This window comes from Nyctereutes procyonoides, unplaced genomic scaffold (assembly GCF_905146905.1).
Source record: "Nyctereutes procyonoides isolate TBG_1078 unplaced genomic scaffold, NYPRO_anot_genome, whole genome shotgun sequence".
NCBI classification, from domain to species: Eukaryota; Metazoa; Chordata; class Mammalia; order Carnivora; family Canidae; genus Nyctereutes; species Nyctereutes procyonoides.
Genome location: NW_026575126.1, coordinates 60,406,648 through 60,427,095, shown reverse-complemented (window position 1 = coordinate 60,427,095; position 20,448 = coordinate 60,406,648). Strand labels below are relative to the sequence as shown.

General features: G+C 48.2%; 2 protein-coding genes across 5 annotated transcripts; one reads left to right on the top strand and one right to left on the bottom strand.

Annotated features, from left to right (window-relative positions):
• Positions 1-3,001: 3,001 nt before the first annotated feature.
• DCTPP1 (dCTP pyrophosphatase 1) lies at positions 3,002-6,958 on the top strand. Its single transcript, XM_055340362.1, has 3 exons — positions 3,002-3,146; positions 3,845-3,955; positions 6,448-6,958. The coding sequence occupies exons 1-3, from the start codon at positions 3,046-3,048 to the stop codon at positions 6,746-6,748; spliced, it is 513 nt and encodes a 170-aa protein (XP_055196337.1). The 5' UTR covers positions 3,002-3,045; the 3' UTR covers positions 6,749-6,958.
• Positions 6,959-8,966: 2,008 nt separating this feature from the next.
• On the bottom strand, positions 8,967-19,973 carry ZNF771 (zinc finger protein 771). Of its 4 annotated transcripts, none has more exons than XM_055339278.1 (3): positions 19,434-19,973; positions 18,629-18,778; positions 8,967-10,096 (listed from the first exon to the last, which is right to left on the bottom strand). In XM_055339278.1, exons 2-3 carry the CDS (start codon positions 18,767-18,769, stop codon positions 9,284-9,286), a joined length of 954 nt encoding a protein of 317 aa, XP_055195253.1. In that variant the 5' UTR covers positions 18,770-18,778; positions 19,434-19,973; the 3' UTR covers positions 8,967-9,283. The 4 variants fall into 4 exon arrangements, with proteins under 4 accessions (XP_055195253.1, XP_055195255.1, XP_055195254.1 ...); XM_055339280.1 differs by having other exon boundaries at positions 18,629-18,791; positions 19,434-19,499; XM_055339279.1 differs by lacking the exon at positions 19,434-19,973 and adding an exon at positions 19,134-19,205.
• Between the last annotated feature and the right edge of the window lie 475 nt (positions 19,974-20,448).

Below are 20,448 nucleotides of genomic sequence, written 5' to 3'. Positions count from 1 at the left end.
CTCTCCTCTCTGTGTCTCTCATGAATAAATAAATAAAATATTTTTTAAAAAAATCAGACATCCACTCATTTTGGAACACTTTCCTCTCTTAGCCTTTGTTACACAACACTCTCAATTTTCCTACTATGTCACCCATCTCTTCTCTTTTGCTCAACTGCTAAGTGTCAGAGTACCCCAAATCTTAGTCTTGTCTGTAGATTCTTGTAGTAGGCATTCTTCTCCAAATCCATGACTTTAAATACTATCTAATGACTGAGACTGCCAAATGTAAATCTCTACCCCTGATCTCTCCTCTAATCCTTAGGCTCATAAATCCACTTGTCAAATTTATATGTAGCTTCAGTTAGCTTTATTCTAAATCAAATTCCTATTGCATGTGTGTTCAATCCTGCACCTCATCTTCCTCATCCCAGTATGTATCATCAACATCCACTGGGCTGCACGACACTCAAAACCTATAAGCCATACTTGATTCTTCCCTTTCTCCCATACCTCTGATTCAAAATCATCAAAGCCTATTGATCTAGCTCCAAAAACATCTCCCCAGTACATGTACTTCTCTCCATCTTCACTCATCATCAACTGGCCCAGAGTCAATATCACCTTTTGCTTGGCCAACTGCAGTAACTCATCTCCCTGCTTGCCCTCCTCCAATTCATTCTTAACACAGCAGCCAGAGGACTCATAAAGACAAAACATGATCATATAACTCCCCTGCCAAAATCCTTTAAAGGGTTTCCATAAGACTTAAAATCCAAAATAAAATATAAAATAAAATCCAGGGATCCCTGGGTGGCGCAGTGGTTTGGCGCCTGCCTTTGGCCCAGGGCGCGATCCTGGAGACTCGGGATCGAATCCCACGTCGGGCTCCCGGTGCATGGAGCCTGCTTCTCCCTCTGCCTATGTCTCTGCCTCTCTCTCTCTCTCTGTGTGTGACTATCATAAAATAAATAAATAAATAATAATAATAATAATAATAATAATAATAAAATAAAATAAAATCCATGGTTGATCAATCTGATTTTGCCTCTTGTCATCTCCCTAATACCACATCCACTCTCCCTCTTGCTCACTACATTCCTACCATTTTTTAAATTGTTTTTTAATTTTTATTTATCCTGCCATTTTTATCTTTAGATCATGCCAAGACTTTCCTACTATAAGCATTGGGGCTTCCTTTATCTAGGAAGCTCTGTTCCCCTTGATTTTTACTCAGATTAAATGTCACTTTCTCAAAGACAAGTAACGGAAAACCCAGTTAAAAGTGGTTTAACCAGTAAAGGGATTTACTTTCTTAAGTAACTGGTCTTAAATTAGGACCTTTCTGGAACTTGTAAAAATAAATGTCCCAACAATGTTATCAAGGATCCAAGGTCCTTTTTATCTTCCTATTTGCCAATCCCAGTTTGTGGTCTACCTCTCTGCACAAAGATTCCTTCACATACTAACATCAAAAGGTAGAAACATCCTGTGTTTTTTAACAAAAGGACTGAGAACTCTTCCCAGAAGACTCCAACAGACTTCCTAACTTCTTACTGTCAAGAGCTAGGCCATATGCTTACCCATGAACTGATCAGGCCAGGGCAATAAGACCATATGATCAATCAAGTAGAGGAGGGTGAACCCCAGAATAAAATAATGCTTGTGCAAGAATGCAGAAGAGGAAAAATATAAATAAATAAAATAAATAAAATAAAGGAAGGAAGGAAGGAAGGATGGAAGGAAGGAAGGGATCCCTGGGTGGCTCAGTGGTTTGGTGCCTGCCTTTGGCCCAGGGCGCGATCCTGGAGTCCCGGGATCGAGTCCCACGTTGGGCTCCTGGCATGGAGCCTGCTTCTCCCTCTGCCTGTGTCTCTGCCTCTCTCTCTCTCTCTCATGAATAAATAAATAAAATCTTTAAAAATAAATAAATAAAAAATAAACATAAGTCTTATAAGAATCATTTGAAATAACACATGAGTCTTATAAGAATCATTTCAAATAATCATTTGAAATATATTTGAGCACTGGGTGATGTATAGAATTGTTGAATCACTATATTGTACACCTGAAATTCATATAACACTGTATATTAACTGGAATTAAAATGAAAACTAAATAAATAAATAAATGCACCTGGGTGGCTTGGTTGAGCATCTGCCTTTGGCTCACGTCATAATCCTTGGGTCCTGGGATCAGTCTGGCATCAGGCTCCCCAGAGGGAGCTTGCTTCTCCCTCTGCCTATGTCTCTGCTTGTGTGTGTCTCTCATGAATAAATCAATAAAATCTTTAAAAATGAATGAATGCAGGAGGAGTAAAGGCTGTAGAGCTGGTAACCAATATGTTTACCCCATCTTCCCTGGGCCATGCAAGCTAAAGTTGCCCCCACTTTTCACAGTGTTTAATTTTTGTTCTTAGTACTTATTATCATTTGAGGCAATATAGTGCAGGGGTTAATAAAACAGATTCTGAAACCAAATTGCATGGAACTGAAACCTGGCTACTACTTTATATGCTGTTGAGTTAAATTACTCAATCTCTTAGTTTCCTTGCCTGGAAAATGGGGATAACGATGATACTACCTACTTCATAGGGCTGGTGATTAAATATGTAAAGTGCCTAGAACATCTACCCTAGCTCCTGTATCCTGGAGACATTCTTGTAGCCTTATAACAAAATTTCCTTCTCTGTCTTACAACCTCCGTTCCTAGGGTTTTCCACGGAGCGCCGCACCCCCTTCCCTGCCCGGTCCTTTCTCTTTGGCGCCATCTGGCGTCCCCAAGAGAAGCGACGCGCCTGCGTCCTCTTCGCCCTCGGCCCATTGTGTCTTCCCCGAAGAATCCGGTCCCTGTACCTTTAAGATGCTAGGCCCCGACTAAAGAATCCAAGGCTGGAGGGCAAGGGGCGGGTTTCACAGTAAATTCCACCTAACTCATTGGTCTTTCCTGCGGCTCCGCCCCGGGAAGCAGTCGTGAACGCCTGTGATTGGCTGGGGGCCCCAGAGGCGGGTTCCGAGTTTGGCGCGGTGTTGTCCGGTGCGTCCCGGCTGGTGCGTGGCGGGCAACATGTCTCGGGCGAATGGGGACGCGCGTAGGGACACGGGGGGAGACGGCACTGCTGCTGCCAGCCCCTTCAGCTTCAGCCCGGAGCCCACACTCGAGGACATGTAAGCTGTCCCTGCCTAACCTGGGGAGGTCTCCCCTTTCTCCCTCCTATTGGGGAGGGCCCTTCCACGTGGTCTGGAAGAAGGCTAGCCGCTGTGCTGGGGTCCTAGCTCGCCTGGCTGATCTCGGGCGAGTCATCTAACCTCCTTATCTGCAAAATGGGCTTAGTGCTGCACCCCAGAGGCAGGGGAAATGGTGATGCCCAGTGAGTAATAGTAGAACCAGCCCGGGGGAAATTGGGCTGCTACTTCTGATGCTGCTTCTGTCCGGCCTCAGCCCTCCAGGAGCGGGTGCTAGGACATGGGCAAAGACAGTGCTGAGAGATGGGTGATATTTTTACTGGAGGAAATCGACAAGGGCTTCTTTGGGAAAGTACCCCTGGAGCTTGATATGCAGAGAGGAATATTCCAGGTGTTCGAAACTGCAGAAGCAGCAGTAGGAGGTGGAATAATAGAAAAGAGGATATTGTGAGCTTTCGATAGAGTTGAGGGTCTGTGTAAGGCGCACCTACTTTATAGATGAGGAGTCCAAGCCCCAAAGAGAAGAAATGATTTGCTTAAGGCCATCCACGGAATTCACTGCAGAATCCCTGATACTTCTGCCTTGATTACATATCACTGAGATGCCCTCAGGGCTCTGCGTCTTCTCTCCCATTCCCTAACCCTGGCCCCTGGACTTCGGCCCCTTTCTTCTATTCCAGCCGCCGCCTGCATGCTGAGTTTGCTGCTGAACGAGACTGGGGCCAATTCCACCAGCCTCGGAACCTCCTGCTGGCCTTGGTGGGGGAAGTGGGGGAGCTAGCAGAGCTCTTGTGAGTAGATGGAAGTTTTTTTGGAAGAGTCTGTGTGTTATGGGGGAGGGGAACATTTATCTGCTCATGAAATATCCATACTGGGCTCTGTTCCTGGGTATAAAGATGACTCCCCTGTCCCTGCCCTCTTGGGGCATCTAGTCGCCTGGGAAAGAAAGGTGTGAAAACAGCAAGGCAGGTCCAAGTCTTAAGTAAGGTATGGTGGCAGCCTCTGGGGTGGACAGGAAGATATTCTTTGGAAGACCTGGTGGCATTCCAGACCTGAGAACCATTTGCAAAGGTAGTCAAGTGGGCAAGGGCAAGTTAAATTCAGAGAGATTCTGAGACTCCTTCAGGGTAAGCCTTTCAAGGGAAAGCAAGGCTTTTGCATCTGTTTTGTTGTCTAGCGTGTCCCACGTGCCTGATGCACAATAGGAAGTAGGTATCTACAGAATGAGTGATGGGGCTGTGGAAGAGAGGGTGGCAATAGGGACCCAGAGTGACAGAGCTGGACTTAAGAAGTGATGGAGTTTGGACAGAAGACCTGACCAGATTTGAGTGCTAGAAAGATCACTGTGCCTGCAGGGTGGATTGGGTCACCAAGAAAACTGGGGCAGGGGAGACCAATGGAGGCCAGTACCGATCAGGCAAGACATGGTTAGGCCTAAACCAGGGCACTCAGTTTGGGGATGGAGAAATGTGTGTGAGGGCAAGCCATTCATTCATATGAACATCAGCTGTGGGCTAGGTCTTCTAGAATTAAGCCTTGAGGGCAGCCTGGGTGGCTCAGCGGTTTACCCCACCTTCAGCCCAGGGCGTAATCCTGAAGACCTGGGATCAAGTCCCATGTCGGGCTCCCTGCGTGGAGCTTGCTTCTCCCTCTCCCTGTGTCTCTGCCTCTCTCTCTCTCTCTGTCTCTGTTTCTCATGAATAAATAAAATCTTAAAAAAAAAGAATTAAGCCTTGAACAAGATACACATAGTTTCTGGGGCACCCCGCCAGCCCAGTCTGTGAAGCATGAGACTTTTTTTTTTTTTTTTAAGATTTTACTTATTTATTCATGATAGAGAGGGAGAGGCAGAGAAACAGGCTCCACGCAGGGAGCCCCACATGGGACTCCAGCCCAGGTCTCCAGGATTACACCCTGAGCTGAAGGTGGCGCTAAACTGCTGAGCCACCCAGGCTACCCAAAGGGTGAGACTCTTGATCCCACAGTTGTGTTTGAGCCCTATGTTGGGTGTAGAGATGACTTAAAAGTAGAATCTTTGAAAAAAGAAAAAGACATGGTTCCTGACTTCAAAGTGCAAGGAGACTAACAATAAATAAACTAATTATATATATATATATATATATATATATATATATTTTTTTTTTTAAGATTCATTTATTTGAGGGAAAGAGCAGGGGGAGAGGCGAAGGGAGAGGGAGAGAATCTCCAGCAGACTCTGCTGAGCAGGAAGCTCGCCTTGGGGCTCAATCATTGGGGCTTGATCTCACAGCCCTGAGATCATGACCTGAGCTGAAATCAAGAGCTGGACACTTCACCAACTGAGCCACCTGGCCGGCCTTAAACTAATTTTAAAAGATCAGGAATTGCAATGAGTTCTATCAGGAAAATAACACAAGGTGATGAGAAAGAAAGTAACAGAAGGAGAAGGCTTTTCTTGAGGAGGGGACATCTGTGCTGAGACCTGAATATAGGAAGGAGCAGCCATAGGAAGATGGGGGAAGCAATGAGAAGAACATTCACTCATTCATTCATTCATTTATTTTAAAGACTGTATCTATTCATGAGAGAGGCAGAGACATAGGCAGAGGGAGAAGCTGGCTCCCTGCAGGGAGCCTGATGTAGGACTCGATCCCAGGATCCCCGTATCATGCCCTGAGCCGAAGGTAGATGCTCAACCACTGAGCCACCCAGGTGCCTCTAGAAGAGCATTTAAAGCAGAGGGAGCAGCTAAGTGCAAAGGCCCTCTGACAGTTCGGGCTGTTTGCCAGACAGAACAAGCCAGAGTGGCTTTAGGTGGAGAGAGAGAAGAGAGGGGTGGATAATGACTTTGGAAGAGGCAGGAGACAACTCACGCAGGACCTGAAGGGCATGGTCAGCGGTTTGGATTTTATTCCAAGTACAGCTGAATTCTAGCAGTGCAGGGACAAAGTGTAATTTGTGGGTTTAAAAGATGGTACTGAGCAAGAGTTGAAGATGAGTTAGCAAGCTTTCACAGTTGTCCAAGTCTGGGGATTAGTCTGAAGTAGCAGTGGCTCAGCTGGAGAGAAGTAGAATCGGGTCTTAACAAATGAGATGTTTTCTTACCCACTCCTTGGCTCAGGTTGGGACACAGAGGCCTGGATGAGTCATCTGCCTAAGGCCCAGATGGTTGAGTTGCCCTTGAAGGAAATTCCTGAGAGATGGGAGTTCACTGCTGTAAGGACTGGGGTGCTCCTGAGAAATGTGGGGCCCATCGTCTTAGCTAGCATCTGTGTTTGTGCCTATCTCTGTGTTCTGCCTCCAGTCAGTGGAAGCCTGATGAGGAGCCTGGCCCCCAAGCCTGGTCCCCCAGGGAACGGGCAGCCCTTCAAGAGGAACTTAGTGACGTCCTCATCTACCTGGTAGCACTAGCAGCCCGCTGCCATGTGGACCTGCCCCAAGCAGTGCTTTCCAAGATGGACCTCAACCGCCGGCGCTACCCAGCACATCTGTCCCGTGGCTCTGCCCTCAAGTATACAGACTTGCCCCATGGGGCCACCTGTGAAAGCCAAGCTGTGGGGCCTGCAAACCTTGACTGTGAGTCCACAGGCGAGGCCTCAACCTAGAAATATGGGCACAGGACTTGCAACTCAGCATGGCATCTGAGAAACAGAAAGTGGCCTGGCTGTGGAACTTTGTTCTAGTCCTTTTCTAACAGAGCATGGGTTTAGGGGCCCTACTTCCTAAGGTCTGAGGCCCAAGAACCTCCAGAAGACAGCCTCCTGGTATTTTTGCTCTCAATAAAAGTTTTGGTTAGCAACTTCTGGATTCTTCCTGGAGTGACTAGGGAGGCTCTATTTCAGCAGGTACTAGAGAAGGGCACCAGGGATGCTTCCGAGCCCAGCTCCCATGTTTCTCTAGGTACCTCCCACCTAGAGGGCAGAGAGATCTGATTTCTAGCAAGGTCCCTGTCTGATGTCATGCAATTCCCTTACCCCTTCTGGGCATCTAAAATTTTTTATTTTTAGATTTTATTTATTTGAAAGAGAATGAGCAAGAGAGAGAGAGCAAGCACAAGCAGGGGGAGGGGCAGAGGGAGAAGCCAACTCCCCGCTGAGCAGGGAGCCTGGTGTGGGGCTCTATCCCAGGACCCTGGGATCATGACCTGAGCCAAAGAAAGATGTTTAACCAACTGAGGCACCCCCTCTTCCGGGCATCTAAAGGGGACTGGCGGGTATATGTAGTGTTAGTTAAGGGCCCAGGTTCTGGGGCTAGACTCTTCAGGTTCACGTGCCACCTATGATACTTACAAGCTGGATGATATTCATCAAACTACATTTATCTGTGCCTTGCCTTCCTCATCTAAAATGAAAACAGTATCTACCTTATAGGGTTGTAAGGTTTAAGTAAGTTATCTTTAAGTAGAATGTTTAGAACAGTGCCTGGGGGAAAAAAAAAGAACAGTGCCTGGTATGTAGTAGGGACTTCCTAAGTTTGTACTTAGCTGTTTGCTTTTTCAACTGAAAACTTTCAGGGGCCCAGAGCAGGAAATGTCAACAATTAAAAGGGTCCTGGGCCTAAAACCCATCCTCATCTATCAGGATCCCAACCCTGTGAGCACCTAATGCCCCTCTCTCTGGGCCCCCATGACAAATTGGAGTCAAGTGTCTAAGGTGGAGAACAGAGATTCCTCTCCTCTTGAAGAGGACCTCTTGCCTCCTCCCCTGTCCTCCCAAGGCCAACTTCCACTTGTACATCTAAAAGATAACGTTGCGTGTATATGATTTACTCGTGAGACCTCAGGCACATTACTCCCTTTCTGGGATACCCATGGCCTGCCTTCCTCACAGAATGGAGTAATGCTGGGGGAAAAACCTTTAAACTACTTTTCCCACCCCTAATGAGCCTATTTCCATGTAAGTAAAATGAGGCATTCCTTTTAACTGGTCTCATTCCTTTTACGAATGACCTCTTCCCAGGTAAAACACAATCTGGATTAGAACTGTTTCAGCTCTGTATTCCCAAACCTACCTTTCCTCTTCCTGCTAGTGAAAGCAGGAACCTTATCCTTGCTGATCTTTTATCATATATCCTTTCCTTGATGAGTTCTCTCCTCCCTCTGTATAACCAACTTCTCTTCCTATCAGCCCTGCCACCAGCATATATAAAGCATTAAAGATTTTATTCCCTACAGACAAAACAAACCCAACAAACCTCCAGCCATTTCCCTCTTGCTTTTCACAGCCAAGCCTCTTAAAATAGGTTGTCAACACCCATCCACTCTACTTCTTTATTCTCCTATTTATACTCTAGCCCACTCCTCTCCCCACTTTCCCTGAGCTACAGATACGGCATCTAACAGAGCTGACCACTCCCTCCATGAGACACTCTAGATTTCCCAGAAAAGACAGTTTTCTTTCCACTTGTGGCTGCGGTTTCTTGAGTACTCTCTTCTAGAGATGGTATCCTGCACTCCAGACCTGATATCCCCAACCTATTATTTCCAATCACCTCTGACCCCCTCCTCCTTTACCTCACACCCGACGTGTCCAGATTGGGACATAATTACCGCTGCTTCAGTGCCTATCCTGTTCTCATCCTGTGCCCTCCTCTCTAACACCACCCGCAGTCCTCCAAGCTAGGAACTGAAGCCAGCCCATCTCTCGTAGACTGACTGAAGTTTATGCCTGCTCACCAAACAAAAGGGTGACTGATCCAAACGTGCTATTTGTGCACCCTTCCAGACCTGAAGTTATGGGTACTCCCCAAACATAAAGCTAGTTCAGGGAACTCTTTTGGGCCCACAGCCCCGCTGGGCTCCATAACTCATTTAAGTCACTTAAGCCTGGGTAAAACGCCACCTTTCCCCCCACCTTATTCACAGGCACGGGTGGGGCGAAGATATAATACTTTATTCACTAACACGGGTCAAGGGATTGTAGTGAGCAGGGAGTGGGTACTGTTTCCAGGGTTCCCAGTTAGGGGATTCTCCCTGCCTCCTAGTTCCAAGGCAGCCAGGCCTGCCATCCCACCCTTTCCCAGGCGGGGATGGAGGGCCAGGAGGGCCAGGTTAACGCAGGCCCAGATGGGGGTCCCAGCGTGCACGCCAATCCCCCACCCCAGCCGGACGCTTGTGGCCCCGCGGCGACAAGAACGGCGGCTCAGCTGCCCTCGCAGTCTGGGCAGCGCTCGGTGGCAGTGGTGGCCGTGGAGCCAGGCGGTAGCTTGAAGTCCCGGCCGCAGCCGGCGCAGATATAGAGACGGCGCCGCATGTGCGCGCGACGGTGGCGGATGAAATGCGAACTGAGGCGGAAGCGCCGGCCGCACTCGGAGCACGGGTAGGGCCGCTCGCCCGTGTGCGTGCGCGCATGCTCCGCCAGGTTGGAGCGGTGGCCGAAGCGGCGGCCGCACACGGCGCAGCGGTGCGGCTTCTCCCCCGTGTGCACGCGTCGGTGCTTGGCCAGCGCCGAACTCTGCGCGAAGCGCGTGCCGCAGTCGGCGCATGCGTACGGCCTCTCGCCCGTGTGCGTGCGTCGGTGGCGCGCCAGGCACGAGCTGCCGCCGAAGGCGCGTCCGCAGTCCGGGCACGCGTACGGCTTCTCGCCCGTGTGCACGCGCAGGTGCTGTGCGTAGTTGGAGCTCTGCGCGAAGCGGCGGCCGCAGTGCGCGCATGCGTACGGCTTCTCGCCCGTGTGGCGCCGCCGGTGCTGCCGCAGGTTCGAGGCGGCCGAGAAGCGCTTGTCGCACTCGGGACACTCGTAGGGCCGCTCGCCCGTGTGCGTGCGGCCGTGTTTGGTCAGCGCCGACTTCTGCGAGAAGCGCCGACCGCACTCGGTGCACGCGAAGGGCCGCTCGCCCGTGTGCGTGCGTGCGTGCTTGGCCAGCGTGGAGCGGCGCGCGAAGGCGCGGCCGCAGTCCGGGCACGCGTGCGGGCGCGCCGGGTCGGCAGACGGCGCGGGCGCCTCCTTCTGGACCTGCGGGGAGAGGGGAGGAGGGACACGTCAGTCCTGAGGGCCGCGCGCGGGGGCGGAGGCCTGGGTGTCCGCAAGCTGCAGCCCCTCGGTCCCCGTTGTAAGAGCAAAGGCGGCCGTGCGCTTTAAACGAGAGTATGTTAACGCACGTATTAGGCGTCTAAGACAAGGCCCAGTGTCTTCCTAGCTATTCGTTATCAATTGGGCATATACTCACTCATTGAGCGTGTACTTTGTGCTGGACTCTGTAGGCACTGGGGATTCAACATTAAGTTAAAAAAAAAAAAAAAAAATCCTGGGCAGCCCGGGTGGCTCAGCGGTTTGGCGCCGCCTTCAGCCCAGGGCCGGATCCTGGAGACTCGGAATCGAGTCCCGCATCGGGCTCCCTGTGTGGAGCCTGCTTCTCCCTCTGCCTGTGTCTCTGCCTCTCTCTCTCTCTCTCTCTCATGAATAAATAAATAAAATCTTAAAAAAAAATCCTGCTTCAGGAAAAATTGATAGAGTGCTAGTATTGGGGCGGGGAGGGGGTGCTGCAAATTTAAATAGGATTGTTAAATCTTACTGATAACGTGAGCAAACACCTAAAGGACGTGAGAGAGCAGGCTACAGAGGGAACCACATGGCCCTGCGGGGAGTTTGCCCTTTGAGTTCCAGGAATGGCACCAAAAAAGTGCCTCAGGCAGAATGCTTGAGGGGAAGAGTGATGGATGGGGTGGTCTTGGAGCAGATCGCTTAGCTTAGGGCCAAGTAATATGAGTGAGACGGGGAACCAACAGAGATGTCAGATGGTTTGGAGCAGGGAGCGGAACAGATCAGACTCATTTTCAAAGTCACCCTCAGGTTGCTGGGGTTGAGAACAGAAAGGAGAGAAGAGGACAGAAGCAGGAACCCAGTGAGGAGGCTACAGTACTGCAGCCATCTCTGAAGAGAAGACAGTGGCTCAGACCCAGGTTACAGGTGGAAAGTGAAGGTGGTCGGCTTCTGGAAGTATTTTGCAATTTGAGAAACAGATTTAATAATAGATTGGATATGAAGTGTAATGAAATAGAGGGAGTCCAAATGACCAAGGATTTTTTTGAGTTTGGCCATTACAAAGGTGGAGTGGCGGGATCCCTGGGTGGCTCAGCGGTTTGGCGCCTGCCTTTGGCCCAGGGCGCGATCCTGGAGACCCAGGATCGAATCCTACATCGGGCTCCCGGTGCATGGAGCCTGCTTCTCCCTCTACCTATGTCTCTGCGCCTCTCTCTCTCTCTCTCTCTCTGTGACTATCATAAATAAATAAAAATTTAAAAAAAAATTAAAAAAAAAAAAACAAAGGTGGAGTGGCCATCTGTAGCAATGAAGGCATTGGGGAAGCAAGGTGGTAGTTGAAATTTGTTTCAGAGCATAACTGCAGTTCTCCTTGACACATCTGGAGCTGCAAGAGGCCTATGCTTGGAGATGTTTATTGGGAAGCTATCAGCCTATTGATGGTTTTTCAGGCTGAGTCCAGATGAGATCACCCCAGGAATGGGCAGAGAGAACATGGAGCAACAAGATGAATAACCAGCAAAGACTGGCAGGAGCAGTCAGTGAGGCAGGAGATCAAGGAGGGCATGATGTCTTAGAAGCCAGGCTGGGACCAAGTCCAGGCTCTTTGATAAACTTTTCAGAGCAAACACCTATCATTTTTTAAGTTGTGAAGAAAGCAAGGCCTGAAATGGAAAGTTTTGAAAACGAGCTGGTTTCATGAGGCCTGAGCCTCTAGAGATTTAAAAAAAAAAAAAAAAATGCTTTGTAAGAGGCAAGGGAAGAGGAAACATTTTTACTAAGGGAAGAGTGAAGAGGAATATTGGGGGCACCTTGCTCCCTTCTTAGAAAAGAGAATGCTCATCCCAGCAAAAGTGATAGTGAACACCTACCATGAACCAGACAGGTATATTAATTCATGACCAAATCAAATATTTGGCACACATTAAGGACAAGAAAGTGTTACCTTCTCCCCATATTCAATCTCCACAAAGAGTTATTACTATTCTCATCTAGATAAGGAAACTGTTACAGGGTGAGTGACAAGGACACTAAGGCTCTTAAGTTGCAAGGAGGACAACTTCAAGTCCTTTTTTTTTTTTTTTTTTTTTACAACTTCAAGTCCTTTGAGAACCGTTGTAAAGGGGATCCCTGGGTGGCTCAGCAGTTTGGCACCTGCCTTCAGCCCAGAGTGTGATCTTGGAGTCCCAGGATCGAGTCCCATGTCAGGCCTCCTGCATGGAGCCTGCTTCTCCCTCTGCCTATGTCTCTGCCTCTCTCTCTCTCTGTCTCTCATGAAAAAATAAATAAAATCTTTAAGAAACTGAAAAATAAGGCCGTTTGGGATATTAGTGACCAGCCAGGGGAATTCTGGCGATAACAGTGGTAACGTTATAGCGTAAGCTTTGACAGTGCTATCTTATGTATACTCTCGTACTGAAGCTCCTGTCACCCCCCTTGAATTGGGTATCTTTTGATAGCTGAGAAACAGAGGCTCAGTGAGGTGAGATTCACAAAGCCAAGGGGTGTCAGGACTGACTCTAGAGCACTCTCCTTTATTTTTTTTTTAATTTTTTTAATTTTTTTTTAATTTTTATTTATTTATGATAGTCACAGAGAGAGAGAGAGAGAGAGAGACAGAGAGAGAGGCAGAGACACAGGCAGAGGGAGAAGCAGGCTCCATGCACCGGGAGCCCCATGTGGGATTCGATCCCGGGTCTCCAGGATCGCGCCCTGGGCCAAGGGCAGGTGCCAAATCGCTGCGCCACCCAGGGATCCCTAGAGCACTCTCCTTTAACGATTAGACTACACTGCTTCCCCACACTAGCACAGGCAAGATGTGACAAAGGCTGGACTCCAAGTCCTTGATACTCTCCAAGAGGGATTCAAGGTTAAATTACAACTTGATACTTTAAAACAAGAAACTCCCCACAGCAGGGGTGCCTGAGTGGCTCAGTGGTTGAGTGTCTGCCTTCAGCCGGGGGCATGATCCTGGGGTCCTGGGATCAAGTCCCACATCGGGCTCCCTGCATGGAGCCTGCTTCTCCCTCTGCCTGTGTCTCTGCCTCTCTCTGTGTGTCTCTCATGGATAAATAAATAAAAATCTTAAAAAAAAAAGAAAAGAAAGAAAAACTCCCCACAACAGGTTTGGCAACAGTCTGATTTCAAAGTCATACTTTCCAATCTTGCCTGGGTTTTGACATCTGTTGGGTTTATTTGGACACATCAGCCATTGTAGAGAGACTTTTTCTCATTATATTTTCATTCTTCTGGCCCATTTTTCTTTGGCACCCTTATGTAAGATGATTTGGATGAGCCTGAGGGCTTCCATATGCTGGGTTCACTGATTTATGAGAAAGGAATTATTCATGTGAGTAGCCTTAGTATCTCCAACTTCAGGATGAGGGGCCTTGGATGCCCCAGGAAAATTTTTTGTTTTGTTTTGTTTTTTAGTAATCTCTACATTGAATATGGGACTCAAACACATTACCCTGAGATCAAGAGTTGCATGTTCTACCAACTGAGCCAGCCAGTAACCCTCCCGGAAAAATCTTGGTAAGACAGGCAGGGTCTAGCTCATTAAGACCCCAGGCAAGTCACTCCCTTCTCCTGTTTCACTGTCCCAAGGAAGGCTATGTGAGATCAAAATTTTCCAACTTGAGCATGCACACCACAAGATGCAAGAGGACTCTAGGTTATTATGTAGGGAAACTATCCTATTAAAATCATTATGTATTTATTTTCATGGACATAAGAAAAACAATAGATCACATAAAATCCACAATTCCATCATTATTATTATTTAGATGAAGGCAGATTTATTTTAAAAAGCGATGCAAATCTATCTGAAGAAAAGCAGTAAAGAGGGGCACCTGGGTGGCTCAGTGGTTAAGCATCTGCTTGTGTTTTTTGTTTTTTAAAGATTTATTTGTTTGTTTGTTTATTTATTTATTCATGAGAGACAGAGACACAGGCAGAGGGAGAAGCAGGCACCATGCAGGGAGCCCAATGTGGGACTCTATCCCCGGTCTCCAGGATCACACCCTGGGCCTGAAGGTGGCACTAAACCGCTGAGCCACCCAGGCTGCCCAAGCATCCGCCTTTGGCTCAGGTCATGATCCCAGGGTCCTGGGATCGAGTCCTGCATCAAGCTCCTCACAGGGAACCTGCTTCTCCCTCTGCCTATGTCTCTGCCTCTCGTGAATAAATAAATAAAATCTTTAAAATAAAAGAAAAGCAGTAAATAGATGAGCACAGGGATGCCTGGATGGCTCAGCAGTTGAGTGTCTGTCTTCGGCTCAGGGAGTGATCCAAGGGTCCAGGGATCAAGTCCCACATCGGGCTCCCTGCAAGGAGCCTGCTTCTCCCTCTGCCTATATCGCTGCCCCTCTCTCTGTATCTCTCATGAATGAATAAATAAAATCTTTAAAAAAAAATAGATGAGCACAACAAGTGATTGATATACATGTCATTGAAGCCTGGCAAATACCAAGTCAGTTGATCATTAAAGGCCCTTCCATATCTTAAATTCTACAACAGGTAAACTTAAATGTTAGAATGGTTTTTGGACCATAACAAGAGGGTACTATGAATATACAATCAATGTAATAATAGGAAAATCCAAGTTATTTGAAGTTTGTGATTTTGTCTTCCTGCTTAAATATATATTTTTTAAATCAGGCAAACATATCTGTTTCCCCCAGCCATTACTTTCCTAAATAAGAACAATAGCTACGGGACACCTGGGTGGCTCAGTGGTTGAGCGTCTGCCTTTGGCTCAGATTGTGATACCACAATCCCAGAATCGAGTTCCACATCGGGCTCCCTGCATGGAGTCTACTTCTCCCCCCTGCCTATGTTTCTGCCTCTCTCTCTCTGTGTGTCTCTCACACAGAGAAACACTTTATTATTATTTATAAATAAATAAAATCTTGAAAAAAAAAAAGCAATAGCTACCATTCACTGAGGATTCTCTATATGCCAAGAACTGCTCTAAGTGCTTTTTTCCCATGTTCTCATTTTAAACTCTCACAACCCATTGGGTTAGGTACCACCTGCTCAATTTTTGAACAAGGAAATAAGACTCAGCAGTAAAGTGATTACCCAAGGCCCTACAGCTCATCAATGGCAGTGGCAGGGTTTGAACTGAAAGTCTTTCCTTGTCCAAAATAGCTATTCTCTTATCCATGATGCAATTCTATCTCATTGACAAGTTTGAGATAACCTATACAGCTTGTCTCCCTCCCCTAGTCTTTTTTAGCAGTTAGAATCTCCCCTCTTTTCAGTACGAAGTATAAAATAATGACCCCATTCTCTTGTTCCTAGAGACAGGAATTGTGGCCTATAGATCAGCAACATCAGTGTCATTAGGAACGTATTAGAAATGCAGAATCTCAAGGTCCACCCCAGACCTGCAGAATTAAAATCTTCATTTTAACAAGATCACCAGGTGATTTGTATTATGCATGTTAAAAGTTAAGAAACCTAAAAAAAAAAAAAAAGTTAAGAAACCTGATCTAGAAGAGACAAGAGCTACTCCTGGAGAAAGCAAGGGGAAAAGGTGAAGAGGGTTTTACAGGCTGAGAGACCACATGGGCAAAGTCTTAAGAGATGAGAGAAACGGTCGAGTGTGTTTGAAGTCAGGGCATGGGATAGGTACTGAGTGATTAGAGATAAGACAGGACATGAGGTGGGATCGTCAGGAGCTTTGAATGCCAGGCTTAGGACCTGAGACTTTATCCTGAAGGAACAGGAAACCACTCAAGGTTTTAAGCAAAGAGACAGGATTGGATGTGCATAGAGCCCTCTGAGAAAATCTTTTCTAGGGGATCCCTGGGTGGCGCAGTGGTTTGGCGCCTGCCTTTGGCCCAGGGCGTGATCCTGGAGACCCGGGATCGAATCCCACGTTGGGCTCCCAGTGCATGGAGCCTGCTTCTCCCTCTGCCTGTGTCTCTGCCTCTCTCTCTCTCTCTCTGTGTGTGACTATCATAAATAAATAAAAATTTAAAAAAAATGAAAATCTTTCCTATTCATTAAAGATGGACTGGATTTTGATAAGCAGTGAGAGGATATTTCACCCCTGAGTGCGACATTATTAAGGCTTATGCTGGACAATAACTGACCAGGTGATAACAAAGAGTCACAGAATGTCAGTGTTGGAAAGAGCTTTTGAAATCACCATATCATAGAAACTGAGTCTCAGGGAGACCACACAGCAAATTAATGAGCTATGCTGTGGGCACAGTGCTAAATGTGCATGGGATATCTGTGTCCAATCCTCAATTCCAACCTCCACCCCCAAACCCAGTAACCCAGATGATACTTCTCAGACTGGCATTCGAGGACCTTAACTTTCATTACCCCTCTTTATAGATGAGAAAGCCGAGGCCAGGCTGGTAAATGGTGGTTAGGATTTGAATCAATGCTTTTCACTGCTACATAATACCGTTTAGAGTCTAGCCCTACATACTTTCAATGAATAGACATGCCCACTATGCCCACTCTCTACCTCCTTATCCTTACCTCCAGCCAGTGCTGTCAGGGTTCCCAAATATCCTTTCTCCACTGCTGTCACAACCTTAGAGCAAGCTATCAACTTTACTTGGCCTGGTCTCCCCATAGTAGCCAATGATTCTTCTAAATAGAAAACCCAGTTATGTCCCTCCTCCAATTTGAGGCTCTGTCTAAATTCGTATGCTGGCTTCCAAAGCCGTTTTACTATCTGGCTCCACCTACTTCTCAGGCCTCATCTCTTCTGAGTCTCTATGTTTGCTATTCCTCCTCCTGGGATGCCCTTTCTCCTTCTCCATTTGCCAAATCACCACTACGTCTTCATGGACCAAGTCAAGTCACCTCCATGAAGCCTTCCCCATTGCCTTGAGTTGTTTGACCTTAGTCACCTGCCTAGGCCTCCAGGCTGCCTTCCCTATTCATTCCCAGCTCCAGGGTTCAGCCCAGAAAGTTCTTTGATAAAAAGGAGTTGAAAAATCTCCAGAAGGATGACCTAGTGCAAGGTTCTGAACCATAGGGAGAAGAATGAATATCAGCAACAAATATTTACATAGTGTTTATTATGCACCAGACACAGTTCTAACTCTTTACAAGTACTAACTCATTTAGTCCTCACAACCTCAAGAGGTAGGTGCTGTTAAGATTTTCCTTTCACAAATGAGGAAACTGAGCCACAAAGAGGTTGACAAACTTACCCAGGGTCACAAAACTAGAAGGTTTTAGGGTGGGAAGTCCACCTAAGCTCTGGAGTCTGGGTGCTTTTTTTTCATGTATTTAAGGATTTCATATTTTTAAGTAATCTCTACACCCACCATGGGTTTGGAACCCACAACCTCAAAATCACGTATTGCATGTTCTACTGACTGAGCCAGCCAGGCATCCCTGGAGTCTGGGTTCTTAACTTATAGGCCAAAGGTGGAGATCAGGGGATCCACTGAGCCAGAAGAGGCAGGCTGAGCTAGGATGACAGGACAAGGAGGCCTGAGGAAAACGGAACTAAACAGTTATTTTGACTGGAATGGTGGCCAAAGCAGCCAGCCCCCTCCCCCTTGGGCCCACCACACCCACTAGGGGGCAGCAGAGCTGTCTTTCCCAGAGAACTGGCTCCTCGCAGGAAGAAATCAGCCTGCGCCCAGAAACCCCGCCCAACAGGAGTCTTCCAGTTGGACTCACAGCTCCTCTGGTTGGGGCTAAGAGTTCTATAGAGTTCTGGGAAGTAGAAACAGATCTGGTGGCACTTAGGATCGCCAATGGAGTAATCTAACTCATTCAGATCTCCTTAAAACTCCTTTCTTTAAAACTTCAAAATCCTCAGGATAAAACCCAGAGGTCCCACTCAGCCTGCCAACCACCCTACTCTCATCTATGCTACAGCGTGACTGAACCACCTGCCTTCACTTCTCCCAGTGCCCCACTTACTCCTCTGAGTAATGAATTGAATCCCTTCGAAATCTCAGATCCCCACTGGTCTCAGCTAAGCCATCCCTTTACTAACTTTGAGACCTTGGGTCAGTCACCAAACTGTCCAGTTTTCCAGGCCTGTTTCCTCACCTGTAAAATGGATCAGATACTATCTATATTACAGATTTGCAGTACTTAGAACAGTGTCTGGTGCAGAGCAAATGCCACTAAGAGTCAGCTGTTCCTGTTGCTGTTGCCTACCTAGCCACCCCTCCCCCCACCAGGAAGTGTGCATTAAGTTCCCAGCTCTGGGCTTCCACACCTCCTGTGCCTGCACCCATCACGCGGGATTGTAGCTGCGTGGTTACTCGTCAGTCTAATCCCGCTAGACATCAAGCTCCATGGGGAACCACGGAAACCCAGGAGAGCTGGCACAGTAGGTGTGACATCTGTATGATGGCAGCATGGGCAGTAGGGCAGAAGGATGGGCCACCAACCCTGAGATTCTAGGTCTCAGATTCAAAGGAAAGTAGGGGCTGGATCGCTGGCTTGTCTGAGGGAGGAGGACCTGACCAGACTTAAGGATAACCAGGCCCCCTGGTGCGGGACTCATACCTCTTTGTTGTCCATGGGGATCTTGAGTTTCACCACTTCATACTTCTCCTCACCCTCATCTTCCTCACCCTTCACCAACAGCACCATCTCCTCTTGCATCTCTTCCTCTTCCTCCTCCTCTGTCTGCTGTTCACCAGGCATCTTGGTGTCCTAGGGCGACGTGCTGGGTCAAAAGCTCAGGACTCGCACCCCCGTCCTACCCATCTACCCCCTAACCTCCGCCCCATGGCCCTGACCCCAGCAAGGCAGTGGAACCTTGGCTTTTCCCGCCCTGCCCTGCCCTCTTCCCTCACCCCAGCCCAGCCGCAGGACCAGCTCCTAAGGCACTCGTTCTCTCCACTCATCCCGGCATTCAAGGCCCTGAACAGTTCGAATCTCCAGCCCCAGCAAGTCGCCACCCTCCCCGCGCTGAGTCACTCCCCGGCGCCTGGGCCAGCGGTCCTGAGCTCTAGGGCACGGGCTGGGGGCGGGATCCGGCCGGAGACTCTGGGGGGCGCGCACTCACCAGCCGCAGATTCCGCGCTCCCACAGCCCCTGGCCAGGGCGCCGGGCGGTTGGGCACTCGGCGAGGCCGCGGCTCCGGGGGCGGGGTGGGGCGGGGCCCCGTCAACGGCCGTTCATTGGTCAGATCATCTAACCCCGCCCCTAAGGGGGAGGGGCCCGGAGGACCCAGGCGTCCGGCCAGAACTGCCCCCGGAGGGTGGCGAGCCCGAATCTGGCGCCCTCAGCTGTACCCCAACTCCCAGGGATCCCCGGGCCGACCCATCCCGGTGTCCAAGGTCCTCGCAGTCCAGTTGTAACCTACCTTCAAGGTTCGTCTCCTGTGGCCGCCTCTGAGGTCTCCGCTGCGGCCAGGCGCGTCTGCTCCGCCCAAAATAGGCCACGTGCGCTCCCGCCCCAGCCTGGGCCTCTCGCTGGCGCCCCGCCTGGAGGGCGGACCCTGTTGCCTGCTCACCTCTTCCCTTCCCTCTTTTTTCCTCTCCCATTTTTTCCTTCTTTCCCGGCTTTGCCTTCCCAACCTCCTTGTCTCTGGGGTGTCTTGCCCCTTGAATACGTACTTCCCAAATCAACAGCCACCCTAGCTACCGCTACCACTTACTGTGTGGTACGCTTCCTATGCGCATCACACTAAAGCGTTTTATACACCTTACCTTTGATCCGCGCAAGTGTGGGGGGGTCCATTTTACAGATGAGCTCATTGAACTTGAGGGAGATAAAACTGATTTGCCTAAGTTATACAGTAAGGGATGGGATAGCATCCCTGTCAACAAATAGCCTAAGTGGAAAATTAGTAGCCCAAATCCAGAAGGTCAAATCAGTCCACAGAAGTATCCTGTTTGACCCTAAGGATATTTTTACTTTTAAAAGTTAGTTTTTAAAAAATAGAGGTCTTTTACACATTTTAATCTCCCACATTTAAAAGTTGGGATATTTTGGGGACGCCTGGGTGGCTCAGTAGTTGAGCATCTGTCTTTGGCTCAGGTCCAGATCCAGGAGTCCCACATCAGATTCCCCACAGGAGGCCTGCTTATCCCTCTGCCTTTGTCTCTGCCTCTCTCTGTGTGTCTCACATGAATAAATAAATAAAATATTTTTTAAAAATGGGATATTTTGTATAAAGATCTGTATTTCTCACTTCTCTTGAAAAAGGTACCCATTTCTCCCATTTTATGAATGGGGCAACTAAGATTCAGAAAGGAAAGAAAAGAGAAATAACATTCAGTAAGTGCTTGTGATCCTTATGTCTCTTTATAACAGCCCTGTTGGGATCAATAATATTGTCTCCCACTGACAAATGAATCAAAGCTTAAAGAATTTAA